The 16,008-nt window shown below is 39.5% G+C and overlaps 1 protein-coding gene across 1 annotated transcript in view; it reads right to left on the bottom strand.

Annotated features, from left to right (window-relative positions):
- KYAT3 (kynurenine aminotransferase 3) overlaps window positions 1-16,008 on the bottom strand; it is a 73,020-nt gene that overhangs the window by 31,625 nt on the left and 25,387 nt on the right. Inside the window, exons 4-6 of the mRNA XM_039216630.1 lie at window positions 5,967-6,025; window positions 5,048-5,192; window positions 899-1,048 (exon numbers count right to left, since the gene is read on the bottom strand). Of these exons, the coding sequence (XP_039072561.1) occupies window positions 899-1,048; window positions 5,048-5,192; window positions 5,967-6,025 (354 nt within the window). The remainder of the gene's footprint in view (window positions 1-898; window positions 1,049-5,047; window positions 5,193-5,966; window positions 6,026-16,008) is intronic.

The raw sequence follows: 16,008 nt of genomic DNA, 5'->3' as shown, positions 1-16,008 counted from the left end.
ACTACTGAGCATCACACACATTCCTATTCACCAGCCTGTGAGTCTATCTCCTCTACTAGACAGGGAACTCCTTCCACACAGAAACTGTCTTTTAAAAATCTCCCACAGTGTCTAGTATAGGAGATCCTCAGTGATTTCTGAATGAATGAAAGAGGTCAGGGAAATGCTGAAGAAGGGTATTGGAATAATAATGGGGAAAGAGTCCCAGTACTAAAGCAGAAATCACTCAGCCTTCTTGTTACACATCTCTCACATGCTGGTGATAACAGTGCTGGGCACAAAAACACACTGACCAAATACTGGCTGATTGAGTTCAGATAAGGGCGATTTTGGTGGTGCAGACTGAAGATTCATTGTCCCCATCATGGCTGGCCCCTTCCCCTTCCCCTTCTCTAGAGAGCCTATAGAAATAAGAAGGAGTCACATACAGCAAAACAGATGAATACCACAGACATATTGATAAATGAAAGAAGCCAATTCAAGAACATATTATGTGATGTGATTCCATTTATATCACATTAAAGAGCAGGTAAAATGAGCCTATGCCGATAAAAGACAGAAGAGTGGTTACCCCTGGTAACCCTGGTAAACTAAGAAGAGGCATAAGGGAGCCTTCTGGGTGCTGGGAATGTATTATATTTTCGTCTGGTTTGGGGTTACATGGATACATATACATATATTATACACATATATATGCACATATACACACACACTTATATACATATATATACACACATGTGAAAAATTTATCAGGTTGTACACTTAAGATCTGTGAATTTTACTCATAGGCATTACATTCCAAAACTAATTAAACATAGTGTAAAATAAGTAAAAGATTCAAAGGCAGTACAAATGATAATGATTGATATAGGTAAGATGGTAATGTTAATATACTTACTTCATCTCCCTCATCAATTAATCCTTGAGTGGCATTAAAAAGAGATCCATATGCTCCTACTGTCACAAGGATTTCATTATCTGGATTGATTTGATTTTGATACAATTTTTCATATAAGCAGGATAGAGCTTTCACAAGCGATGGATGACCCTGTTGAATAAAAAAAGAAAAAATCCTTGAATTTGATTATGGGATCTACTTCTTGGAGGTAATTTGGAACTAAACTGAAAGAATTTTTAAAATTTGAGTTTTATGTTTATAATTATCCAAGTAAAATTTGTATTTTTTACTGGAAATAAAAAATATTCTTTTCCCTACTCTCAGACAGTTCCTACATAAATTGGTCATGAAAACTTGCTAATGACTAAGAAATCCCTATTAAATGATTTGTTTGGAATTCAAAATTCCAACATATCTGCTTTGATAAACATTGACGTCAGTACCAAATATACCTTTGACAGTACCTTTCTGGACAGCAATCAAATCATATTTACTTTATTTTTGACAGTAAATAAATTACACTGAATAGAGTTGGACTTTTCCGCAATTAAAATAAAAGTGCCTGCATTGACTTCTATATATCCTGAATCTGGTCTTCCAGGTTACCAAAGAGTAGGTTATTATGTCAACCAATGAGCTACAGAGAGAGGGCAAAAGCAAATTCCCCAAAGAAACACCCATTAGTGTTGATGGGAGAGCTGATGTTAGGAGAAAGTAGGACATTCTTCATGGTATCCAAGAGGGGAGGAGTCATCCAAGAGAAAGCTTTCACCAGAGGAATGAAGGGACTATAATGCACAAAGTCTGAGACATGTGGGGAGTCTCAACTCCTTGAATAGCGCTTCCTCAATTATTCTCTTCTATGTTCTCTGCTCTTCCCTCCTTCTCTTTTTGTTCCCTTCCCTTTCCCTCTCTTTGTCTTATTCGGTATCAGTCAATGTTACTTATTTTTTCTTGTCTAGCATGTACCTCCTATTTTTGCTTTTGGAGAATGACCTTGATTTTCCATCAGTTCCAAATGAGAGTCCAAGCGCAGGGTGTGTGCCTTTGTTTGCAAAGCACCTGGGGCTCTGGAGGAATAAACCGGGTCAGGACACAGGACAAGAGGGCGGCTGGGAGGATGTACCCTATGTTTATGAAGTAAAGTAGCCTCTGCTCATCCTAAGTTATCCATCCAAGTTCGTATGAAAAGGAAGCATTTTTTTTCTTAATCATTTTTTTAGCGTTCTTGTTTTTTTTTTTACAAATAGTTTATTGTCAAGTTGGTTTCCATAGAACACCCAGTGCTCATCCCCACAAGTGCCCTCCTCCATGCCCATCACCCCCCTTCCCCTCCCACACCCATCAGTCCTCAGTTTGTTCTCAGCATTCAAGAGTCTCTCATGGTTTGCNCGAACTCAAACCTTGAGATCAGGAGTCACATGCACCATGGACTGAGCCAGCCAGGCGCTCCTCTAAACTTCCTTTATGAACATTGTTTTAAGTTTTCTGCTTAATTTTTTAAATAGTTTATTGTCAAGTTGATTTCCATATAACACCCAGTGCTCATCCCCACAAGTGCCCTCCTCCATGCCCATCACCCCCCTTCCCCTCCCACACCCATCAGTCCTCAGTTTGTTCTCAGCATTCAAGAGTCTCTCATGGTTTGCCTCCCTCCCTCTCCCCCACTATTTCCCCCCTTCTTCTCCCCCATGGTCCTCCGTTAAGTTCCTCCCAATCCTCCTATACGTGCAAACATATGGTATTTGTCCTTCTCTGCCTGACTTATTTCAGAAAAGGAAGCATTTTTTGTCAAAGTACTTTTGTCACTTTTGTCAGAATGTTAGCTAGTGTGTCACACATCCTCTCCCAGTTAAAATCAATAATAACAAAGCTATAGCACATTTTTCATATTTTGAGATTAGGAGATATTACAATATTAGAGAAATTGAGTATAACTAATAATAGGGGAGGTGACAGAGCACAGCCAGTAAACTAAAAAATAATAGTAAGAGAAAAGACTACTTAAATTCAAGTTCAAAAAATATACATGATTTGTGGAAAGAGCAGAAGATTTCCACTTCCAGAAATCTAAAATTTCCTTTGAATTTCTTTTTTAATAACAGGTCTAGCAAAGGGTGATCTGAAAGCAACTATAAACACTATATATCCTTCCTCAGAATTATGAGTCTGTGCTTTTAAAAAATTTTTAATTATAAAAATAATATATGCTTCATATCATATTTAAACCTAGGCAGAATCGTGTTAAAAAATTATGTTCCCTCCTCAATAACACTTTTATCCCATCTCCCTAAGGTGACTAATGTCGTCTACAGCCGGGTGATAGCACAACACCATTCCCTATGCTTATACTAACATACAAATACATATACATACATATTCACATGTATTTATAAAAACCTGAAAAATACTTAAAGAATGGGCATGGCTATGTTCTAATAAAACGTTATTTACAAAATCAGGAGTGGATGAGATACAGATAAAGGCCATAGGTCGCCAACTCCACTATGGATCAACTTAGAGAGTACTGACTACAATATTCTGTCTCCCAATCTGTTGAACATCACATATCACTCCATCTATATAGGTCTTGTTTAATGTCTCTTAGCAATGTTTTGCAGTTTTAAGTGAACTATAGATCTTGCATATATTTTAAAACTTCAGTTCAAATATTTAGTGCTTTGGGGATGCTATTATAAATGGTATTTTAAAAAATCTTACTTACCAGCTGCTTATTTTTAGTTTACTGAAATACAATTCATTTCTATATATTGGCCTTATGTTCTGCAACCTTGCTCAGTTCACTTAGTACGTTGTGGCAGTTTTTTGTAGACTCTAGGAATCTTTGGATATCCTAGGTATTTCATCACAAAAGGATAGGGACTGATAGAGAGGTAGAAAAGAAGAAAGTAACTGGTTGGAAACAGAAGATATTAACTAGAAGGCCACTGCTGACGGCCTAATAGTTGCATGTGTTAATGGCATAGAAAATATGTGCGTCAAGAGAATATTCTCTGCAAACAGGTGCAGTCACTGTGGAAGACAGTATAGAGGTTTCTCAAAAAATTAAAAATACAGTTGTAAATATAAATGCAAATCAATACTGAAATGAAATATCGCCTCACAGCTATTAGAATGGCGAAAATAAAAAACTCAAGAAACGACAAGTGTTGGCAAGGATGTGAAGAAAGGAACTACTGGTGTGAATGCCAACTGGTACAGCCACTGTAGAAGACAGTACAGAGCTTCCTCAGAAAATTAAAAACAGAGTTACCATTTGATCCAGTAATTCCACTGGATATTTACTCAAAGAATTTGAAGACAGTAATTTGAAAAGATATATGCACCCCTATATTTATAGCAGCATTATTTGCAATAGCCAAACTATGGAAGCAGCCCAAGTGTCCATCAAGAGATGAATGGAAAAAGAAGAGTTGGTATATACATATACATATATGTATATACACACACACACACACACACACACAAATGGAATATTACTCAGCTGTAACAAAGAATGAAAACTTGCTATTTCCAACAACATGGATGGAGCTGGAGTATAATGTTAAACAAAAGAAGCCAGTTAGAGATGGACAAATACCTTATGATTTTACTCACATGTGGAATTTAAGAAACAAAACAAACAAAGGAAAAAAGAGGGAGGGAGAGAGACAAACCAAAAGCCAGATTCTTAAATATAGAGAACAAATCGATCTGTTAGCAGAGGGGAGATGGGTAAGGGGATGGGTAAATAGGTGATAAGAGATTAAGAGTACACATACCACGATGAGCACTGAGTAATGTACAGAATTGCTGAATCACTGTACTGTATAGTTGAAGCTAATATAACACTGAAGTGTATAACAACTTAACTGTACTGGAATCTAAAAAAAACTGGAGGAAAAAAGGGTCCTTGTTGCCATTGGACCCTATGCTGGAACAATGGTAAAGAACCATGGAGGGGTTGGAAGTTGGGAATGGCTACTTCTAGGAGATAAGAACAAGGATGGGGGTTTCTCTGATTATCTGGTTGGGACAGTTGGTCCCAGAAAGGTAATTACACATGAGTGATAGGAGCTCACTTCACACTTCACACACAATATAATACAAACTACAAGTTCATGCCACACATGGTCTTAATCTACTCACAAAGCTTCGTGTATACTGGTTCAGGCTATCAATTGCTGCAATCTTTGATAATTCTTCCTTTACATATGTAGGAGGGGGTATATCCGGAAAGCCTTGGCCAAGATTCACAACAGAGGGGTCTGCAGCCAACTTGGTGAATTCAATCCTAAAATTAAAAAATACTAATAAGTACTGTAATTACAAAGTTAGCTTCTTATGCCTCATAATCTTTTTTCTTTCTCTAAAATGTAACTTATTTATTTTGAGAGAAAGATAGCGTGAGCAGAGTAGAGAGAAAGGAAGAGATAAAATCCAAAGCAGGCTCCGTAATGTCTGCACAGAGCCCGACGTGGCACTCGAACTCATGAAACTGTGAGATCATGACCTGAGCTATAAATGAGAGTTGGATGCTTAACAGACTGAGCCACCCAGGCGCCCCTTATACCTCATAATCTTAACATTAAAACTGGAAAACTAAGACCTAGTTTAGTCTCACAAATAAGAAAAAAAAAGAATTCCCCCCTCCAAAATTTTACCACCTACAAAATGACTTTACCTAATAAGATGATGGCTGAACTAATGAAGTTAAAAATTTCTTACAAATCTCAATTCCATGATACCCACAGTTCCATTATCTTTTTTTTTTTCATCAACCATATCAACGGCTGCTAGCTCACGGACTACAAAGTAAGTGCCATGCGGGTATCATCCAAATTTGTCCTTTTCTCTGCCTATTTGCTGGCTTAGCACAAGTGTAAAATGAATAAATCAGTGTATGGATCCTTAACTTCCTTACAATTTCACTTAATGAATACACTAAAATAAGTGCCTTTATTTGTAAACTGTACATGAGGCTAAAATTCCCAATATAGATGAATATATAAAAATGTATAGGAGAAAATCGTCAACAAATTATTATTGTTTACTCTGAGGTACTCACCACACATTACTATCAAGGCCTTCAATTCGTTTTGCATTGGTGATTTTCAAAGACATTTTCTGAAAGACATAAATATTGAAAGTGTTTTTAAATTTCTTTAATCAAAATTCAAAGGGCGCCTGCATGGTTCAGTTGGTTGAGCATCTGACTTCAGCTCCAGTCATGATCTCGTGAGTTCAAGCCCCATGATGGGATCTCTGCTATCAGCTTGGGATCTCTGTGTCCCTCTCTTTCTGCCCCTCCCCACTTGTATGTGTGTGTGTACTCTCTCAAAAATAAATAAAACATTTAAAAAAATTTCGGGGCACGTGGCTAGCTCAGTTAGGTATGCACCCGACTTCGGCTCAGGTCATGATCTCACGGCTCGTGGATTCGAGCCCTATGCTGACAGCTCAGAGCCTGGAGTCTGCTTCAGATTCTATGTCTCCCTCTCTGTCTGCCCCTCCCCTGCTTGTGCTCTGTCTGTCTGTCTCTCTCTCCTTTTCAAAATTTTCAAAAATGTCAGAAAATCATGGGTAACTCTACCTTTTCCCTATTGCAGGGAAAAAGAAATACCGTAATGACAAATGCTAAGTGCAGGGAGAGGAAGCCCTCTCCCACCTACTGCCCTAAGGAGTGCTTTAACTTAGGAACTTAGATGTTTACCTTCTCATGTTAGAACAGAAATATCATCCTAGCCTAAAAAAATAAATGGATTTGAAGGCCTGAAATCTACTGAAGAGAACAATAATGATACTAAGAAAAAAGTCAGTTTCAAAAAAAATACCTTGAGTCATTCTCTGAAGATGATTTTAGGTAAGATGTATGAACAGCTCCACAGGTGTGGCATATAGGAAGCACTCAACAAATTGTTTTAAAACTCAATACAGAGCTCCAAATAATAAGAGCTCACATTATTGAATACTGACTACAGTACCAGGCACTGTTCTAAGTGTTTTAGATAATTAACTCGTTTACAATTCACAACAACCCTATGTGGTGGTTCTCTTACCAGCCTTAATTTACATACGAGTAAAGTGAGGTAAAGAGGATAAGGTTACAGAACTTTACTCATCTGCCCAAGTTTATAAAAGTTAGTCTAACATTTAAACCCACACAGATTCTTTTTTTTAAATTTATTTTACTTATTTATTTTGAGAGAGACAGAGAGAGCACAAGTTGGGTAGAGGCAAAGAGAGAGAAAATTCCAAGCAGGCTCTGCACAGCCAGCGCAGAGCCCGATGCAGGGCTTGAACTCACAAAATTGTGAGATTATGACCTGAGGTGAAATCAAGGGTTGGACACTTAACCTACTCAGCCACCCAGGTGCCCTAAAACCCAAACAGATTCAACTCAGGATTTGAACCCAGGCAGTTTGACTCGAGAGCACATACTCAGACATATTTCTGTATACTGTCTTCTACATAAAAAGATCTTATAAAAAATAGTACAAGAATGCAGCCTCTTAAAAAAAGTATATTAGCAATTTAGATCAAGTCTGAGGCGCCTGGGTGGCTCAGTTGATTAAGAGTCCGACTTCCACTCAGGTCATGATTTCGCAGTTCATGGGTTTGAGCCCCACTTCAGGCTCTGGGCTGACAGCTTGAAGCCTAGGGCCTGCTTCAGATTCTGTGTCTCCCTCTCTCTGACCCTCCTCCACTTGTTCTCTCTCGCTCTCAAATATAAACAAACATTATTAAAATTTTAAAAAAAGAAAGAAATTTAGATCAAGTCTATTTACATCAAGCAAGCTAAGGATATGGTAGAAAAATATTAAAAGTTAAAACTAACAGTGTAACATACAATTTCTTAGTTCTCTAAGTTTAAAAATTAAGTTTATACTATCTTTCCAAAGCACTGAATTAGCCTTGAACTCACTGTTAACAAGCTGCTGGGGAAAAAATAAAAATGATTGGCAGCATTTTTACAAAGATCTTCTTAATAGAATATTAACGTAATTTTAATTCAATCTGGGAGGAAGATAATGATAATGGTTACTAAATAGACCATTGTTCTCGTTCCATTCCAACAATGGAACCCAGAAAAACACCTTTTAACTCTCCTATTTTTTAATCTTTGAAACTCCAGTGAGGTAAATCACATGCAAATTCTCTAGAGGCTAACGTGCCTTTCAGAATAGCTTTATGATTAAGTACCCACCTGAACATGATGCTATTCTAGAAACTACAATTATAAAACTAAAAAGTCCTGGCATGATAGAAAAAGATATTTTAACAACTGTCTTTAGAAACAACATTTCTAAAAAATGTTTAAAACGTAATGATTCATTCAGCATGTGTCTAGAAGCACAAAGGACAGATTCATATATAAAAAAGTGAGCAAAGTCTGCAGCAGATAATTTAGACACAAAGTCCAGTTTTCCTTAAAATATTCAGGTAATTGAAGGCAGAACACAATTCCAGGTTAAATTTTACAATTTGTGTTCAGAACAGTTTCTTCCCTCACTACTTCCCTGTCTCTGCTCCTTCCCACCTCTATGCCTCAACCATTCTAATATTTCAGATATTCCATCTACCTTCTGTAACCTCCCGTGTGATCATTCCTCCACCCTAATGGTCTTTCTACACCAGTGTTTCTCACCCTCTTTTTCATCACTGCTCCGTTAAGGAGACCTTTTAGACATTTCTTCTATTCATCTCCTCCACTGCCCCATAGACTAAGGAGTATGATTTTGTTAGATAGGATTCAGCTTTACAAGGTCACAAAACATTGTCATAGCTGTGGTTGTTTTCACCTGCCAAACACCAATTTTCTCCCCTTGAGGGCAATAATGCCCCATTGAGAATGCATGTCTGATAGTCAATTCAGTCCCTGGTCCCCACCATCCTGTTTCTGCACTTGGCTAACTACTAATCCACTTGCCACTTTCAATTCTCATGTTAGACTTCATTTCTTCCAGGAAGTGTTTTCTAGGGGCGCCTGGGTGGCTTAGTTGGTTAAGGGTCCGACTTTCGCTTAGGTCGTGATCTCGCGGTTCGTGGGTTCGAGCCCCGCGTCGGGCTCTGTGCTGACTGCCAGCTCAGAGCCTGGAGCCTGTTTCGGAGTCTGTGACTCCCTCTCTCTCTGACCCTCCCCTGCTCACGCTGTCTCTCTCTCTCTCTCCTAGAAATTTAAAAAAAAAAAAAAGTGTTTTCTGACTCCCTAAGTCAAGGTTATACGCTCTTCCTATGTACTCCTATTACGTGGAGTTATTTTCCAGCATTTAGTACATAACACTGTAATTTTCCTGTTTATTTATATACATCCTTCCTCTGGCTGTAATCTCTGAGGATTATTTCTAGTTTGTTCACAGATATGTGTCTGTATTAATCAAGTTTCTGCAAAGAAACAGAACCAATAGGATGTGCATATATACAGTGATTTATTTAAGGAATTGTATCATGTGACTTGTGGGGGCCGGTAAGTTTGAAATCTGCAGAGCAGTCCAGGAGGCTGGGGACCCAAGAAAAGCTGATATTACAGCTCAGAGTCTGAAGGCGGTCTGGAGGCAGTATTCCTCCTCCTGGGGGAGCTTTAGTCTTTTTTCCTCATAAGACCTTCAACTGATTGCATCAGGCCCACCCACATTCACAGAGGGCAATTTACTTAAAGTCCACTGATTTAATTGTTAATCTCACATGATAAACACCTTCAGAAACATCCAGACTGATGTGTGAACAAATACCTGAGTTCCTTGACCTCATCAGGTTGATATAAAATTAATCATCACAGTGTCCAACACATAAAACTATGCAAAGCACATAGTAATTTTTCAACATATATCTGATGAAGAAAATCTACATGTTAGAAGTGAATTTATGGTATCAGTTAGCTTAAGTTAGGTACTTACTATGTCAGTCAGCTTAAGTTAATGTATGCCTCCATAACAAATGACCTCAAAGTCTTGGTGGCTTAACATCATACAGGTTTATTTCTTTTTCATACAACATATCTACTGACTATCAGCTGCTACTCTGTTCCATGTCACTGTCACCCAGACATAAGCTGATGAAATAGCCTCTGTCTGGAATACTGTCAGTTTCATAGCAGAGGGAAACAAATTTTTAGTTTCTTCTTAATGTGCACACACCACTTCTACTTACATTATACTGGCCAAATTAATTTCATGACTAAGCCTGACACCAACATAGCAGAAATGAAGTGTGAAAGTACAAGGATTGTTGTGGGTTGGACTATGTTCCCCCCAAATTCATGTTGAGGCCCTACCACCCAGTACCTCAGAATGGGACCCTATTTGGAAATAGGTTCACTGCAGATATAATTGGTTAAATTAAGGTCATGGGTTGGTTTGGGGGAGTAGTCTGGGGGACTAATCCAATATGACAGTGGCCTTATAAAAAGGGTAAATTTGGAGACAGTCTGCTCTAAGGGGAGAATGTCACATGAAGATGAAAGAAGAGATCCAGGCAATATTTTTGCAAGTCAGGGAATACCAAAGATTGACAGCAAACCAGAAAGTAGGGGAAAAGCATGAACAGACTCTTTCTCATATCATACATGAGAAACCAACCCTGGTACAGTTTGCTCTTGGACTTTTAGCCTACAAAACTGTGAGCTAATACAGTTTTGCTGTTTTCCCCACTCAGTCTGTAGTACTGTTAAGGCAGCCGGAGGAAATTAATACAGTGGTGAACATTTATAAGACACCCTACAGTGTCCAAAAACATCAAGATTCAGCAGTAGGTGCAAATTCTGACTATATAAGAATTACTGTTCAGAGTAGATTCAGTCCTAGGAAATGAAAATAAAACTGGATTCCTATGGGGAATTGCCCCAGGTGTATGATGGGAAATCAGCCGAGCCTGTAGAATTTCTGGGCAGCTAACTCCATGATGTCGTTTCTGGTTCCAGGTAATTCCTGGCATACATATATTATTCTGCTATGTTATAAACACAAAACTGCTAGTGAAATAATAGCAGCATCTTTTTATTTTCTTTTTTTAAAATCAATTTGAGGCTGAAAAATGCACTTCTAAAGAATTACCACTAGGTGCCACTCTTGGCAGAAACGAGAAAAAGCTTGCTAACATCTTTAAAATGTTTACTGCAACGGTGTTGGAAGAAAGAAAATTTGGAAAGAAAAAATATTACCCATTATCCTAAGACTCGAACATATTAAAGTTTCAACTGTATATATTTAAAAAAAATTTTTTTTAACGTTTATTTATTTTTAAGAAAGAGAGAGACAGAGCATGAGCCAAGAAGGGGCAAACAGAGAGGGAGACAGAATCCAAAGCAGGCTCCGGGCTCTGAGTTGTCAGCACAGAGCCAGACACGGGGCTCAAACCCACGAACCATGAGATCATGACCTGAGCCGAAGTCTGGCGCTTAACCAACTGAGCCACTCAGGCGCCCCTCAACTACATATATATTGAGGACTCTGTAAGGCATGTTGCATATAGGTGTGATAGAATAGGTATAGAAAAAGTTTTCCCAAACGGTGGGTTGAAGCTGGGCTGTTAACATCAATGAAGCCTGGGCTGAGTCAAGTGTAACAAAGGTAAAGTGTACAAGAAACGATCAGAAACAAATAACAAAGCTAATGGTTAGAGAGGTGAAGACAATCATCAGACATGAGAAACAGACCCCAGTACTTCAAGACTAGGGGGGAGCAGAAAGTAAACAACCATGTAATACGCGCCCCTTTAATATAGTGCCCAGCTACTGGGCAGCCAAAACATCTATTATGTTTCAGATCTATAAATTAGGTATTTATAGTTGCAACCACATTTAATTTTTTAAACTTTTGCCTTTTCTCTTAATAAAGTACCTTAAACATTTTACAAATTTTCTTAGTCATCATGAAACTTTCACTTTTAATTAGCCAACATTAGTTCAGATTATTTATGTATCACATTTTACTCATTCATGCTCTATTGTTTGAGCATTTGTTATTTCCAGTGTGTTTCCACTGTGTATTTAAGTATAGGGTTCCTGCTCTGTTTCCTTTTAAGTTTGATGTGGAAGGTGAATGCTCTATTGTAACATTGCAAAGTATTCATTATCACAAGAAAAATGAAATATCAGTAATATTATAGTCCTCTGGTTCCAGCTAAACTACCTAAACACATAACTTTTGATTTACTCTTATGGAAAATGTAAGGTATAAAATTTGATGTTCCAACAACCACCATGACACATAGTATCATTCCCCTTCATTCCTTAACATTTACTTCCTAAAAGTCTTTTTTTTTAAATACAGATCTATTTTGAGGAAGAGGGGCAAGATGGCGGAGAAGTAAGGAGCTCGGTACTTGCACTCGCGCCCAACCTCACACGGAAAAGATCTGAAGCCATTGGAAACCTTACGAAACCTGAGAGATTTGGAGAGAAAGGATGCAGAATCCACCGAGAAAGCCTTCTAACGTGAGTGCGAACTGGGGAAGATAAAATCGGGCTGGGATCGGAGACTCCAGGATGGGAGGCAATCCCCCTCTACCCTCTACGGGGAGTGAGAGGGGGAAAAGAAGAGTCCAAGACAGAAAGACCTCCACTAGGGGAAAAACCTCCGCTCGGGACATAGAAACACCCTGCACGCCAGGTCCCTTCATGCCAACTGGTCCCGGGGGTGCTGAGCGCACAGACTGCTACTTTGTGCTGCCTCCTGGCGGGCTGTACTTCTAGAGTAGCGGCGCGCCTGCTGCCATTGTCCTCCGGGCAGATTGGGCCCCTGAAAGAGCCACGCGGACACCGGGCGTCCGCGCTCCTGGCTGCCTGGGGCTCTGGAGGGAAGGCAGAGAGCTAAAAACTGGGAGATTTGCCTGTGAGTTCGTGTTTCGGGTGTCGAGCCATAGAGGGACCCGGTTTTCCTCACTCCAGCGGGCTCCGCGCACCCGGCAGGCAAGCCCCCGCACATGCGCGCCAGCCCAACCCAGAGAAGGAAGCAGCGATTCTGACTCCGCCCCCAGAGCTCGGCAGGGGGCCTGGAATTGCCCCGAGGGGGTTGCCTGGGAAGCTGTGTCTAAGGCAATTTCAGGGGGCGCGCGGACAGGGATTTGGAGATTGGGACTGGCCTGGGGTGAAGAGTGCAACCAACTTTGGCTGCGCCCCCGGTACAGGGAGTTTACACGCCCAAAAAAGAGAGGTGCAGCACTTGGTTCAAGAAGGGACTGGAGCGCCATCACTCTCCTCCCCACAACCACTGAGTCAGAGCTCCCGCCTGAGGCATTGGATCACGCCACGCCCATCCCTGCCTGAGAGCTGCCCACCTCCCTTTTTCTTCTTTTCTTTTTCTCTTTTCTTTCTTTTTTCCCCAGAACACTGACCGGATTAACTCCAGTCATCGGCTTGCTTAAACAATCACAACTAGTCCATTCTGTAGATGTAAATTCTACACCTACCGACATTTTCATCTCTTTCTCTCAGGAGTAATTAGACTATATAGTTTCTCTGGATAATTCCAGCGTCCTTCTCTCACCTCTCCAACCATATTCTACCCTTTACCTCTTTGAAAAAAGCTTCTTATCCCTTCTGCCTGTTCATTCTATTTCCAATTTTGCCTCATCCCCGCCCTGTCTTCTCTCTCTTTCTCTTTGCTCTTCAACCAGCACTGCATACACACGGCTATTTAACTGTAGCTGGGAAATCCGGTTATATGCTTTCAACCATTCTTTGTCCATCGGTTTTCTTCTGTTTTGCTTTTCTTTTCTCCTTTTTGACCGTTTTATGTATTTTATACTCTCTATTATTCGCCCTCCCTCCTCCGTCTTTTCTCTTAACTTTTTCGTTTTCCCACTCGCTTTGCATGTTAGTTGAATTAGCCTGTGCGTTTGTGTGCTCCTGCTCCCTGTGTGGTTGTCTGTCTGTTTTCTTTTCCAGGGCTACCTCAAGAAACAAGCCAGAGTACACAAGATGGAGAGTCCCAAATATCACTACAAATAGGAAAATAAAATAACCAAGGTCCCAACAAGAGAGACCAAGAGATAATATTCAAAAAACACTCTCTGAAAGGATAGGCCCTGGACAGTCAAAGAGTCTTCTTGGATACAGCAGCGCTCATAGGTGCAGAGAGAATAACAGGTCTTTAAAACCAACAAGAGCCAGAAAGCTAACTAAAATGAAGAAACGAAAGAGCTCTCCTCCAAAGAAACTCCAAGAAGAAATGACAGCTAATGAACGGCTCAAAACAGATATCAGCAGCATAACTGAACAAGATTTTAGAATAATAATGGTAAAATTAATATCTGGGCTTGAAAAAAGCATAGGGGACATCAAAGAAACTATGGCTACAGACAGAATGGAAAATAAAAATAGGCATGAAGAATTAAACAATGCGATAAATGAGATACATCATAAATTAGAGGCCTCCAATGCACGGATTGAAAAGGCAGAAAGGAGAATACGTGATTTAGAAGAACCATGACAGAAAAACAAGAAGCTGACAAAAAAAGAGACAAACTGATCCAGGAACAGGAAAGAAGAGTTCGAGAGCTCAGCGATATGGTCAAACGCAACAATATCCATATCATAGGAATCCCAGAAGAGGAAGAGAGAGGGAAAGGTGCTGAAGGAGTCCTGGAACAAATTATAGCAGAGAACTTCTCCGACCTGGGGAAGGAAGTAAATGTGGAAATACAAGAGGCTCAGAGGACTCCCCTCAGACATAACTTGAATCGATCTTCTGCATGACATATCATAGTGAAACTGGTAAAATATAAGGAGAAAGACAGAATTTGAAAACAGCTAGGGAGAAAAGGGCCCTAACATACAAAGGGAACCTATCAGAGTGGTGACAGACCCAACTACTGAAACTTGGCAGGCCAGAAAGGAATGGCAGGAGATCTTCAATGTGATGAACAGTAAAAATATGCAGCCAAGAATCCTCTATCCAGCAAGCCTGTCATTCAAAATAGAAGGAGAGATAAAAACCTTTCGAAATAAACAGAAATTGAAAGAATTTGTCACCACTAAACCAGCCCTACAAGAAATCCTGAGGGGGATGATCTGAAGGAAAGGTTGCAAGGAACAAAGATACCAGAGACACCACCACAAACATGAACGCTACGAAAGATACAAAGACTCTAAACCCTCATATTTCAATTATAACACTGAATGTAAATGGGCTGAATGCTCCAATCAAAAGACATAGGGTAGCAGAATAAAAAAACAAAATCCATCTATATGCTGCCTACAAGAAACTCATTTTAGATGGGAAGATACCTTCAGATTAAAAGTAAGGGGATTGAGAAATATATATCATGCTACAGGAAATCAAAAGAAAGCCAGAGTAGCTATACTTATATCAGACAAACTGGACTTTAAATTAAAGACAATAACAAGAGATGAAGAAGGGCACTACATAATAATTAAAGGGTCCATCCATCAGGAAGAACTAACTATCATAAATGTCTATGCACCGAATACGGGAACACCTATATATCTAAAACAATTAATCACAAACAGAAACAAGCTTATAGATAAGAATGTGCTAATACCAGGGGACTTTAATACTCTGCTTACAGCAATGGATAGGTCACCAGACAGAAAATCACTAACGAAATAATGGACTTGAAAGACACATTGGACCAGATGGATCTGACGGATATATGAACCTTACATCCTGAGGCCAGGGAATTTACTTTCTTCTCAAGTGCGCATGGCACATTCTCCAAGATAGATCACATACTGGGACATAAAGCAGCCCTCAATAAATATAAAAGAATAGAGATCATACCATGCACACTGTCAGATCACAATGCTTTGAAACTTGAAATCAATTACAGGAAGAAGTCTGGAAAACCTCCAAAAACATGGAGGTTAAAGAACACCCTTCTAAAGAATGAATGGGCCAATCAGGCAATTAGAGAGGAAATTAAAAAATATATGGAAACAAATGAAAATGAAAACACAACAATTCAAAATCTATGGGATGCGGCCAAGGCAGTCCTAAGAGGAAAGTACATTGCTCTCCAGGCCTATTTCAAGAGATTAGAAAAAGCGCAAGTCCAAAATCTAACAGCTCACCTAAAGGAGCTAGAGGCAGAGCAACAAGAACGCCCTAAACCCAGTAGAAGAAGAGAAATAGTAAAAATTAGAGCAGAAA

Source organism: Hyaena hyaena, unplaced genomic scaffold, assembly GCF_003009895.1.
Source record: "Hyaena hyaena isolate Hyena2069 unplaced genomic scaffold, ASM300989v1 scaffold_648, whole genome shotgun sequence".
Taxonomy (NCBI): domain Eukaryota; kingdom Metazoa; phylum Chordata; class Mammalia; order Carnivora; family Hyaenidae; genus Hyaena; species Hyaena hyaena.
This window is presented reverse-complemented; position numbering and strand designations above follow the sequence as displayed.